General features: G+C 44.0%; 1 protein-coding gene across 1 annotated transcript; it reads left to right on the top strand.

Moving 5' to 3' along the window:
* Positions 1-763: 763 nt before the first annotated feature.
* AMIGO2 (adhesion molecule with Ig like domain 2) lies at positions 764-11680 on the top strand. Its single transcript, XM_024205103.1, has 2 exons — positions 764-963; positions 8843-11680. The coding sequence occupies exon 2, from the start codon at positions 8916-8918 to the stop codon at positions 10479-10481; it is 1566 nt and encodes a 521-aa protein (XP_024060871.1). The 5' UTR covers positions 764-963; positions 8843-8915; the 3' UTR covers positions 10482-11680.
* The last annotated feature ends 1871 nt before the right edge of the window (positions 11681-13551 follow it).

Here is a 13551-nt window from a genome sequence, read left to right as displayed (position 1 = left end):
TATGCTAGCGCGGTGCCGCAATGCCTGCTCCCGGGACTAGTTTATTCAGGGGAGCCGTGGGCTGCAGGATCGGACCGCTGTCCGTGTTTAAACTGCCCCATTCATTCCCTTTCCCAACACACCCTTAACGGGGGCGCTAGCCTCAGCACTCCTGTTCCAAGCCCATGTGGCCAGGAGCCACCCCACGCCCCACTCCGCCCCCAGGCTCGCTGAGCTCCGCGCACTTGACAGACAGACACGTGCCTCCATCTGTTCAGGTGCAACTTCGCTCCGCACTGGGAACGTCCCCGGCTCTCCCCTGTGAAATCCCTGCCGGGAGCTCCGACTACTCCGGTCCCCTGACGCCTTTCCCCGCCCCGCTATACCACAGCCCCCCTCGCGGCTCAAAGGAGGAGGAGCTGCCCCTCCTCCAGTGGAAACCAAGGGCCCGATTCGCAGCTGGGCTACTGACTTCAGTGGGATCGGGCTCAGGATCGGGTCCGGGATAAGGGAGGCGGGGAAGAGAGAATAAAAACCCCATCACCGCAGCAGCGCTGAACTCCTCGCTGCCACTTCAGCCACAGCCTCGTGGCTACCGCGGGCACCCCGCGTCCCTCTCCCCGACCTCTTCCCGGCCACTGGCTACCCGCGGTGGGGCAGGTCCCTCCCCCCGCTGCTCTAACCAATCCCGCTGCCGGGGGGCGGAGGCGGCGGCTGGCTCCGCATTTGTTCGTCCCTGCGGTGCAGATGAAGGCAGGCGTCCGCTGCGAAGCGAAGAGGGACTCGCTGTGCGGCCAGAGCGCCCGGCTCCCGTTCCGGCTCCGCCCGTCCTCAAAGTTGGAGCAGGCTCGGGGCAAAGAGCATGCAGGGCTGGACGCCGCCGCAGGGCAAGGGCCAGCGCTCCCCACGCCTCCGGCTCCGCCCTGCCCCCTGCGATGAACGAGCGGCCGCTGCTCCTCCCCAGGAGGCTGCCTGGACCCCCAGGTAATCCGACTCCTACCCTGCCAAGTGCAGCCTCTGGCGGACCTCTCCAGATGCCCTTTGTGGCAGGGTAAATGGGAACTCTCGGGCCCTGGCCGTGCCCCGGCACCGGGCGGGTTCTACGGGCAGAGGCATGAAGGCGACGGCAAAACCCGTCGATCTGGATGCATTGCTCCTGCTGGGTATGGCTGGAGCTAGCAGGCAGCCCCGGAGCAGCGCCTGGGTTCGCTCCCTCTTCAGGAGCACGCCCCAGAGCCGTGAGCCCGCCCGATAACAAGGAAGGCGCCCTTCCCTGCCAGCCGAATCCTTGCCCCGAGCAAAGCCAGGGCTCTGAACGGAGGGGGGCGGAGGTGGGGAGATACAGAGAAAGGGGAAAAAAGAAGCGGAGAGGAAGGGACAAAGACGCAAAAATGAGGAGAGATGAAGGGAAAGGAAGGGAGAGAGACTTTAGACTGTGGTAAATTTGAGCATCACTGCATAGTGAGAAAAATAGTCTTCCCTAAGGGAGGGGGAAAGATAGACAAGGAGAAAGAGGGGGTTCCCCCCGGGAATGAAAAAGTTCAACATTAAGGATCTTCCTAAACCTAAACTGTGGTAATCACTCCTAACTCTTCAGTGAGGTTTAAAGCCACCACCTCTTTATATGCCATGGGGAATTTGTTAGTTTCATAAGAGATGTTCATTCTAAAACTTTGAGTATGTGCATGGGGGTAACCATTTTCTAAACCCCTCTACAGTAAATGATTTAAAATCCCTCCTAAAATAAATATTTAACTATGCTTTGACCTTTAAGTAACAGAAGTGACAGCTAACAAGGAAATTAAACAACGCTATTTTGAGAATCAGTAATCTATGCATTTTTCATATTGTGAGCTAAGCCTGTTACAGAGCAGGAGATCCTGTCAGTTCAAATCACCCCACTCAGTCCTGATACTGCCCCTTCCCCAGAGCAACTTTAGAGCTTGGTTACATAGTAAAATTTAGCTGTAGGAGGATGTTAAGGAGACACCACATAAAAGAGCGCTGCAGTTTAAAAAAAAAAGTTAAAAACAAATGTTTGAATAATAAGTGAACATTTCCCCTAAAGTTTAGTTTAAATGATCAGAAAAGCCTGTGGAGACACTGAGAATCCTAAACTGGGCTATATTTTGCAGAAAATGTCACTGCTTGGAGACTGACCGAAATCTGACACCACTACCAGTAGGCTGCAGTTTACCATGGGGAAAGGCAGGTTTCCATTAATCTGATGATCTGCTTGGCAATTAAGGCCATAGTAGCAGGGTCTGTACTACAGAGAGCCTTGGGCATCAGCATTTTTTGCACCGATATAAACTGAGAAGAGCTGCAGAGATTGACTTCCTATACATGATATTGCTGGTGTTTCTGTATCTAACCCAATCCAGGCTCTCTGGCACCCCCACCCTTTTGTTCACCCATTTCTCAGGCAGTTAGCTCATGTAAGCCAAATGAGCTATCTTTAGTAGAAAAAACATGTCTCGGGGAAACTCTCAGTCTTAAATGACACCCCAAGCACTATGCATACAGATGGAGAAAAGATGGCTTTACTTAGTCCCTTTGTGATGTGTTGCTATGCATGAGGCGGCACTCTGGGTAAGACTATTGGGCCAAATTCATCCCTAGTCTAACTCCAATGAGGTCTGTGAGGTGGCTGTCTCGATGGGTCAGGTCTTCAGCCCCACTAAAGCCTTGTTTTCACTAAAACAGCATTTGTACCATGGAGTAACTAATGCATGTGAGCTATCCCTCTGTAAAAACACAGTGGAGACAAGGCACTTTAGTTTTGCTGCGAGGTAAACTGGTGCTCACCTCGCCAGCTACCTTGAGGTAGAACTAAACTGCTTTGTCTCCATTGTCCCACAGTGGGATAGCTCACACATGTTAGTTACCCAAGCTTTTTTTTTTTTTTTAGCAGTGAAGACAAAGCTTAGGTCTGCTTAGTGTCACTATTGCTAAAGCTGACTCTCCACCACCACATCTTGAGGGTCACTGCAGCTAGATGCTGGCTTGAGGCTGCACTAGGAACCGAACCGGTCACCAAACTGACCCCAGGATCAGCTTGATGCAAAGGTGATGTAAAGCTATTTTTACCACCCCAATGGGTCCTGCAAGTGCAGCTCAATCCTGTTCAAGCATGTAGCCCAGTAGGCCTCAGCCATTCTGTAGTTCAGTAACAGTGTCCCCTCATCTCCCCATCATGTCACTCGTCCAGGTGCACACGATGCCTAGATAATCTAGCTCTGCTCTATCAGAGCTGCTGAGTGCAGCTGCTCACTGGAGATCTGAGTCAGTTAGTGTCTTTCCCACCCCAAAAGGTTAAATATTCCAAAACAGTCTTGTTTAAAAAAAAAATCCTAACATAATCAGTTTGAAAGAAACAAAAAAACAAAAAATGTTATCTGCAGTGCTCCATCAAAGGCAGAGCAAAAGCATGGAACTGGAAAAAACGGAGCTATGAGGCTCCTGGCAGAAACCCCAGAAGTTTCCCCATGACCAATATCCCCCATGAATGCAAGTGTATGTGACATTACACAGGGCTGGAGCCCTCCATAGAGAATGATCAATTTTCCAAGATTAATCAAAATATTTGGGGCTTGATTCCTCAAGAGGGCCAATGTGGAACCTTTGCAAAAACTGGGTCTTAAATATTTTTGTTCATCTAAATGGACTATTCCTAATTGATGGCTCTAACACTATGCACATGCAGGATCCCTAAATTTAGGATTTTAAAAGAATATTTGTACTTCATATAAGTAGGTTTATTTTAAAATAATACTTGTCTATTTTCAATAATCAAATCATTATACCTTGTGTGTGAGAAAAGGCTTGTTAAATTTAATCCAAAAAGGAATACAAGGAAGATGCTAATGTTAATACTTTTGTCTTCCCAGCAGCATTTCATTTCAGTTACTATTATGCTTAATTACTGGTACAGGTGGGATTAGATTGGGTGTCACACTCAGATGAGGTGCCAGGGGAGGGAGACTGGGACTGGGAGCCAGTAAGGAAAGGGAACATGGGTGCGGGACAGGGGATGATTGGAGACCAGTGGTGCGGTGGGAGAGAGAGAGACAGATAAGGTGAGGAGCCAGGAGGGGTGGAACTGGGATGGGGTGGGCAAGGAGACTGGGGACAAGGGAATGGAACTGGGAATGGTGGGCAAGAAGAACAGAACTGGGAGCAGGAGGGGAGGAAAGACTGGGACTGGCAGAGGCAACTTGAATTCTGGCATTTTCTAACTTTTGAGTGCTTAACTCTGCAAACATAATAATGGCCCTCGCATTTAATTTTTGTGTGTGTAATTATTTATTTAGAATTACAGTAATGCTAAACATTCCAGTCATAATTAGAGTCCCATTGTGCTAGGTGCTGTACAAATACATAGGAAGATGCAGTATCTGCCCCAAAGAGCTTATAATCAAATGTATTTAATATTTAAGACTAGATATACAAATCTTCAAAAGCACCTAAATGACTTCACAGCCTACTGATTTTAAATTTGATTTTGAAAAATAGGACTTGCCTCCTAAGTTACTTAGGTGCTTTTGAAAATTTTATCCTGAATCTTAATTTATTTATATCCGTTTTCAAAAAGAAGGAAAAAAAACTCATTAGAAAACTTGGTTTCCTGACCAGTTAGAATTACGAAGTTCTAACATGGTTCCTCATCCCATCACTAACAAAACACAAGCACTTACAAGCAAGGGAATGAGCAATATTATTGTTTGTACCATGCCCAAAGTTGCGCTCAGCTCTTCACACAACAGCTAGGTAGGGGGATTCCCTGCCTAGATTTTTCAATCTAGGATTTATTATTATTACTTGTACTGTGGTTAGCACTTTGGGACCCCAGTCACAGATCAAAGCCCTACTGTATGGGGCACTGTACACATACGTAACAACATGTATTTTGTACATAACATGTAACCTGCCCTGAAGAGGTTACAGTCAAAGTATAAAACAAGAGACAACAGGTGAATGCAGCAAACAGATGGGGAGCATATGGAGACAATCCAACAATTCTGGCAAACATTTAAAGCAGCAGCTATAGCATGCCAGCTGCCTACTTATTTGTCTAGACAATCATGTTTTAAGGAGGGAGAATACAGATGAGGTGAGGAGAAGTTTGAGATGATATGTGGCAGCTCACTTTGTGCACACTTTTTAGTGAACAGACATTTACGTTTAATTTTAAATAATTCACTTCTTTGTGGTAAAAGTGAGTTTTTAAGGAGGACTTGAGTGAGCCAAGAGAGGTGGTGTGCAAATTGGAGAGATTTTTCTAGGCATGGGAGGAAGCAGAGAAGAAGACATGGAGACATTGATATGAGGACATAAAGTGGTGTCAAGGTTTGTGCCATTAACTAGTTGAGGACATCTTAAATCTTACACTGATGACATACATGGCCTGATCTTCAGAGGTGCTGAGCACCCATTACCTCTAAAAACCAGACCAAAAATCTAAGACTGCGCCAGATCCCCAGTCGCTGTAAATAGCTCCATTGAAATCAAAGGGACTGTTCGTGCCACCTGAGAATCTGGCCCATAATTCCTATCAAGTATACAGAGATGTGTATTTCATCAAGACACAGCCACCTTATCTCTATAAATACTATAATTTTAAATCAATAAACTCAAAATATAAACACAAGACACTTAACACCACATATTGTTATCCTCTAATGCAAGTCCACATGCATTCTTCATTTTTTACCATAAATCATATTTTGTTAAATGTTTCCTACTAAATTACATATCCAACTTTATTGTGAAGCAGTTATGTGTACGTTACCAAAATATTCTATTGTCAATGACAAATATTAGCTAATAATATTTCCCACGTAGCAATATCCCTTATAAAATATCTTAGCACTGAAATTAAAATTGTCTGGTGAAATGGCAGTGGATAGGGATGGAAGCATACATAGAAGCCTATGTATCTTATTGTTCACCCTTCCAAAACAGAATTAATTGCATCCAATTTAGAATATCTTAGGCCTGGTCTACACTAACCCCCCAATTCAAACTAAGGTACGCAAATTCAATACGTTAACGTAGCTGAATTCGACATACCTTAGTTCGAACTTACCGCGGTTCAGACGCGGTCCACACGCGGCAGGCAGGCTCCCCGTCGACTCCGCGGTACTCCTCTCGCTGAGATGGAGTACCGCAGTCGACGGCGAGCACTTCCAGGTTCGACTTATCGCGCCCAGACCAGATGCGATAAGTCGAACCCAGAACATCGATCCCCAGCCGCCGAACTAGCGGCTGGGTGTAGACCAGCCCTTAGGGATTCCAGTTATAGTTCAGATGGGAATTATTTTTAAATTCTCCAATGGTATTACACTAAAAAAACCCACTATGTGAAAAGAGTGTTAAGACTACAAAGGTTGCAAAACCAACCACTGAAAAGTTAGGAAATGCAATCCATTGCAGCCTTACAGTCTTTAATTACATGATCACATACTATTTTTCTGCGGCATCCCTGATTCCTATGATGCACATTATGGATGGTGCTCACTGAATGAGCAGCTGCTGAATATTTCTTTTTATCCTCATCATTCAATGTGTGGTCTCATGTATTATTTACTCCACAACCATCCAAACCCTGTACTGAATACAAAATCATTTATTTCCTCATGGGCTTTTGTATGGTGCTCTGGTTATGGTATCATAGTTCTTTACAAAGACTGGTGAATTGATCTTCACGACACCCCTCTGAGGTGAGGATTGTATTATCATCTCCATTTTACATATAGGGGACTGAGGTAGTGTCAAAAGTGTCCACTGACGTTGGGTGTCCAATTTGAGAAACCTGAGGCCTGGTTTTTCAGAGTACTCAGTATTCTGTAGTAATTTATATGTCTAGAGCAGAGCTGCCATTGACCTCAGTGCAGTTCTTAGTACTCAGCACTCCTGCAAATCAGACCCCATCTTGGTATCCAGAAAATGAGGAACACACAGTGGTCACCTATACAAATTTTAGTTTACATAACTTGCCTGACATCATTGGTACTCTGTGGCAGAGACAAGGATAGAATCTCATTTTCCAGGACAACATTTAAGTGCCTTAACAATGAGGCCTTCTTTTCTCTTCCTGCCATCCCATGCCTCATTCACTACACACCTGCCAACTTCGGCAACAAAGGAGGCAGGGCTCCTGCAGACAACAGCCTCCTTCCCTGCACAACCCTGATTCACTCACTCCATCTCGTGTAAGGTGGGGGTCTTGTGAAAAAAAAGTAAGATGTGGTCATGTAATTAAACACTGTATCATAATGCATATGCACAAAGTGGCTAAATTAAGATTGCACAGGCAATGTTACTTCTGGCACTTCCTAGCTTTTAAGGGCTTGACTTGTGTCCCCTGCTCCTGCCCATGTTTCCTCCCACTCCTAACCTCTTTCTCCCTCCCTGCCATGGCTCCTCTCTCTGCTCCAAACTTTATCCCTTTCACTATTCCTATTATTCCCTTCCATCTTCTGCCCCTCCTCCCACTCCTGTTTCTAACCCTCCCACCCCATCAGGTTCCTATCCCTCTTCCCCCTGAGCTTCTGTCCCCCTGCTCGGCATCTTTTTTCCCCCTCATCTCCCCCCCTTCCTTATCCCTCAGCCTTCAAGTCAGGCAGCTTCCTCCTTTGCCTCCAGGCTGCCGGGGTGCCAGAAGGGGGAGCACTGAGAGCACAGGAGGGACAGTCTCTCTGCTCTCAGTTCTTGTGGCCTGCAGCAGCAGTTGCTCAGATCCTGCTGCCAGAGATGGAGTCGTTCTGTGGGGACAGTGTACAGGCAGTGCAGTTCCCAGCTGTGAGAGGAAGCAGTATGCTCAATGCAGGTGGAATCTTGGAATAATTTAGTTGCTAACCTCTACACATCTCTACTGAGCATGTGCAAATTGAGATTTTTTTCAGGGGTTACAATTTGGCCAAATTTGGGTGTGTTTTCATGGAGATGGCATAAGGCACATTCCTGGCAGTAGGGTGACCTCCCTGCTAAATTTCAAGTTTCTGCTCCAAAGCATGGAGGCTCTAAAACATCGCAATCAAATAGTAGTCAGTTTTTTTTAACAAGAGCAAAACATCTTATTTTTCTCCTAACCAAATTCTGAGAAACAGCTGAACCATTTTAGCTGAAACTCAAAAAAATACAACCTGAGGCAGATACCTCACATTGAACATTTCAGCCTGAACGGTTAGTGTGGCAAACAGAAAATAGGTTCTTATAATGGAAAGTATTGGGCAATCTTAACTACAAGTGTTGCTCCCTGCACTGTGTGCAGTAATTTATTAAAACAACAACAAATGGAATTCTCTTGACATTTAAAACTAAATAGTGGATTAGAACATTATTGGTTTGGAAGTGGGTAACATTTCCTGATTGGGAAGAAACACCCATCAAAAACTGCTCCCCACTAGAGAAAAGAAGAGCACTGGTGTGGAGCAAGCCATTTATTTTTCTTGCGTCAGAAGCTGCATCCCTGGACCAGGACTGGGAACATGGATGACAGTGAAATCCTTCAGAAATTGCATACTTACCTTGCCATTTCTTATAATATTCTCTCTCAACTGTCAGAAATTGCACGTACTGAGCAAGGAGGCTGAGAACAGGTAGTATTTTTTGAAGGGAGAGCAAAAAATGATAGGTCTGTAATATGAGAATTTGCAGGTGGGTTCAAAATCTAACGGATGCAAAAAAAAAAGTTGATAATCATGGCCTAGGAAATAATGGATTTGAAAACTAAACGTGAAATGGAAGGGATTCAGTCACTAAAAATGCTGCATTTGTTCAGAAGGTCTGCATAGGAAACCAAATGGGGTGTGAACATTATGTGTTAACATTCTGTACTTCTGTATTCCTCTTTTAACAGAGATTAGTGCAAGGCTAACTACATGTATAATCTGTGGCAAGGAGAACTGGGAGACGGCTAAGAGAGAGCCATAATGTCTTTAAGCTGCCAGACAATTTCTACTCGACTTGGTGTTCTTAAACTGAACGGCAAAGGACTGCTATGCCTTTTGGTCTTTACAATAAGTGTATGTGGCAGTGCCTCTGGCTTGTGTCCTACAGCCTGCATCTGTGCTAGTGACATTGTAAGCTGCACCAATAAGAACCTCTCTAGGGTGCCAGGAACTCTCTTCAAATTCATAAAAAGACTGGATCTGAGTTATAACAGAATTGCATTTTTGGAACCTGAATGGGTCCCAGTGCTTTTTGACAAACTGAATACTTTAATAATCAATCATAATAGTATTAGCAGTATTATCACTGGAAGCTTTTCCACAACTCCAAATTTAAAGTACCTAGACTTGTCATCCAACAACCTGAAGACACTGGGAAGCCCTTTATTTCAAGAGCTGAGAGTACTGGAAGTTCTCTTGCTTTACAACAATCAGATAACACAGATTGATTCTGCTGCCTTTGGAGGATTATACAAATTGCAGAAGCTGTACTTATGTTGTAACTCACTGTCACACTTCCCACTGGACTTGTATATTGGAAAACACAAACTTACAGAACTTGTATTATTAGACATTTCCTATAACCACATCCAGTCAGTACCCATTCAACGCATAAGTTTAGTGCCGGCCAAACAACTCAGTGGAATTTATCTTCATGGTAACCCTTTTTACTGTGACTGTACTCTATACTCCATGCTAATTTATTGGTATCACAGACACTTCAACTCAGTTGTGGATTTCAAAAATGAGTATGCCTGTGTATTACGATCTGATCCCAAAGGTTCCAATAAACTGCCTTTATTGCACGACAACTTTCTGAATTGCTCCGAAAGCACCATCAATGTGTCATTCCATGCCTTTGGGTTTATTCATGAGGCCCAAATTGGAGAAAGGCTGATTGTACACTGTGACAGCAAAATTAGTGATGCAGGAACATATTTCATCTGGGTTAGCCCAGACAATAGATTACTGGAGCCAGATAAGGACACTGACAATTTTAAGGTGTTTCACAATGGGAGTCTAGAGATAATGGATCCCCAGCTAGAGGATTCTGGGCTGTATTCATGCATTGCAATAAATAAAAGAAGACTGTTAAATGAAACCATAGAGGTTAGAATTAATGTAAGCAATTTCACAGTGAACAGATCCCATGCTCATGAAGCATTTAACACTGCTTTCACCACCCTTGCTGCCTGTGTAGCCAGTATTATTTTGGTACTGCTTTATCTCTATCTGACTCCATGTCCTTGTCAGTGTAAGACAAGAAGAAGAAAAAGGAAGCTGCCCCAAAGCAGTGCCCATTCATCCATCCTAAACTCCACGCCATCTCAGGATCCTCCAGCCGATGAGAAGAAATCCAGCAGTGGTAAGAGAGTGGTGTTCCTTGAGCCTGTGAACGAGCCAAAACAGGGGCAGAATGGGAAAGTGAGACTGTTTCCCAAAGAAACTGTCATAGCAGAGAGCATCTTGAAAACGACCCGAGCAAAATCTGACTCTGATTCTGTCAACTCGGTGTTCTCAGATACACCTTTCATGCCATCATCTTAGTTTGCTTTCTAGTGTGCAGTTAAATCTCTCAACACCACCCCTGCCTGTAGCAACCATCTGGAAAAAAATAATAAAGTGTGGCAAAAACTTCATTGTCAGTAGTCTTCAAGAACAGGTCCACCTACTCTTTCTGTGATTGGGATAACATGCAACAACTGCACGGTTAGCAAAGGGTATATCTTCACTGTAGAATTAACTCAGGCTCTTACCTGGGTGTTGCCCCAATCCCCCTCCTGTCTACACTCAAAAACCTCTCACCTGAGTCTAGAGGTGCCGTCAGCCCAGGCTAGCTGGCTTGTCTGGGGCTGTAGGCTCAAGGGCAAGTGCTGCTTTCACTGAGGCTAGTAACCCACCCACTTTGCATTGAGGACTCAGGCTAAATCCCCACCCGAGTGCTGGTAGTCTATTAATGCCTTCCCACAATTCCCCTCAATGTGCAGAAGGGCTGGGAAAGAATCATAAAGCAGCTCAGCTTACTGCAGCACACATGGGATATGCCCATGGCCATCCCAGTGACACACACAGGTGAGTGCACCACCAGTGAGGAAACAGGGTATGTCTACACTGCAGAAAACCCCCCACGGCAGTGAGTCTCAGAGATCTGGTCAGCTGACTTGGGCTTGTGCTATGGGGCTAAAAATAACAGTGTACAAACAGTGTAGATGCTCCCACTAAAGCTGCAGCCTGGGCCCTAAGGCCCTCCCCCTCTCACTGGAATGTTTACGCTGTATTTTTAGCCTCATAGCCTGAGCCCTGCAAGCCCAAGTCAGTTGACCTGGGCTCTGAGACTCACTACCTCACTGCAGTGTAGATGTACCCAGTAACTCAGGCATGGCTTTGGAGGGTGGCTGCTCACACCTGGGCTAGGCTAACCTGGCGCTTCAGACCTGGGCGGGCATCATCCGAGTTAACTTTGCAGCGAAGACTTACCCAAAGTGTTAACGTGAAGGTGGGGGACACTTTGCTATGTGTTTTCTAGATATCAATTGTGGGGAGAACATGTTTGCTGTAGATGATACTGTCTTTTCAATCTGTGTGCTTATAAGAATCAGTATCTTAAATATATGGAGCTAGGTGTAAATTTGAATATCAGGGAACAGAACTGCAGTTAGCATGCCTCCAAACAGCCCTTAGCAAACCTCTTTCCATCCTCTAAGCATTCAGTTTGTAGAGGAATAAATGAAGTTACACAAACCAGAATATTCCAGAGTGTTTGTATGTTATCTTAATCATTTTGTATAGTAAATGTTTATGGCCAGGCACAGAAAATCTGTTTACCTCTTACCATGTGAAACATTTGACTAAATGGGGAGGGGGAAAATCCTCCTCACTTTTCTTATAATTAAATCCATGGGATTTCTCATGAAAGTAAGGTGAGCAGATTTGTCCAATCATGTATTGCATGTTTGGGATCCTGCATTCTTTACTCAAGCAGTGCAACACACTGAGTTCAGTAACAAAACTTCCATTGACATCAATGAGAGCAAGTCTGGGCCCAATGTTTAGCGGAGGGTTTTTTTCCCTCCCTTTTTCTAATTTTGAGTTGCATTTTGCTTTGTCCTTTCAAAGGCACAAAATGTTAGTGTTCTCGTAAAATTTGCTTTTAAAGATTGTCATTAGAGAATCAACTATAACATTTGGGCCCAATCCTCTGAGGGGCAGTATACCCTCAACTTACTGGGCACGTCTACACTGTAATCATGGAGCATGACTGTAGCTTGTGTAGACATATCTGAGCTAGTTTTCCACATACGCTTCAGCGTGGGTTAACTACATGAGTAATTACCCAGGGTCACAGCTCTGATACCAGAGTTAGCTAGATTAAAGCTAACTTGGTTATGTCTACATGAGCTGCAATCATACTCTGGCATGGCAGTGTAGACACAGCATTAGTCAGCAGCTCACAGGATAGGGCCCTTATTTTGAACCTTGTGTCTTTCCTATAGCTTGTTTCCCAAAACAATTTAGAGTTAATTACGAGGTAGCACACTGTATTGTAGTCCTTAAAATAATATTATAAAAACGTACACAGGGCTTTAACTATTTTCATTCTTTTCTAGTTTACTTACATTTCCATTGGGGTAGACTTTGCCACCCTTACTCACCCTGAGTAGTACCTAACTCTGAGGAGTCTCATTGAAATCAACAGGTCTCTTCAGAGTTAAGGTACTATACAATGTAAGTTTGATAGACCCTTGCCCACTGTATCTCCAAAGAGTACACTACATGGGAGAGAATTATCAAAGTTAGAGTCAAGGGGCTAAATTATGTAAGTGTTTGAACTTTGTTCCATTGATTCTAATTTTAATAATAATTTACTACTTTTGTGGCTTCCATGGAATGGCACCTGCTTACACTAGACTGAATTTTGGCCTGTGATAGTCAAAAATATAACAACTAATTTGCTATGAAAAAAAATCAGGATGTATCTAGTTGTTTGACAGCCACCTATCTAGAAAACAAATTAAACCATGAAACAATGTTGCTGTGATGTACACAATGTAGGAGGAAAAGAGGAGGAATTGGACAGCTGTTTGGAATCATTAGAATGTTTGCTTCCTTCAACACATGAAACCAAAATCAGATACATGATTATTTAAATTCTTTTGTAGAGACTGAATAATGGGGATGTAGGTATAAAAGATCCAGTTTTTTACTTTGAACAACATATATTAAATAACTGCTCATATCTAAGATATAAGGCTTTTAGCGTCCTTTCCATATACATATCTTTATTTTGTAATACTTTAGCTATATACTTTAAAACAAAATCAGTAGCCCTACATATAGTATCTGTTAGTAAATAATTATGGGACCAATCTTGTTTCCACTGAAATCAACGGTAGATTTGTCATTGACCTTTATGAGAGGAAGATGTGCCCTTTAAGAATCTGTCTCTTGCTTGAGGATTTTTTGATTAGAAAGAAGATTGAAATAAGCCACATGATTTCCACATGATTTGCCATATGTGCATGGACATATTCTGTACTGTACAAGAAGGAGCAAAGTGACTGAAACAGAGGATTGAATACAAAATGGTAAGACAGAAGGGGAAAGCCAGAGGTAAAGA

This window comes from Terrapene carolina, unplaced genomic scaffold (assembly GCF_002925995.2).
Source record: "Terrapene carolina triunguis isolate 2854851 unplaced genomic scaffold, T_m_triunguis-2.0 Scaffold68, whole genome shotgun sequence".
NCBI lineage: Eukaryota > Metazoa > Chordata > Testudines > Emydidae > Terrapene > Terrapene triunguis.
The sequence above is the reverse complement of the archived record's forward strand: the minus strand, read 5'-3'. Positions and strand labels throughout refer to the sequence as shown.

Coding starts and splice junctions, on each gene's coding strand:
- AMIGO2 (XM_024205103.1), top strand. CDS start 8,916: ATGTCTTTAAGCTGCCAGACAATTTCTACTCGACTTGGTGTTCTTAAA.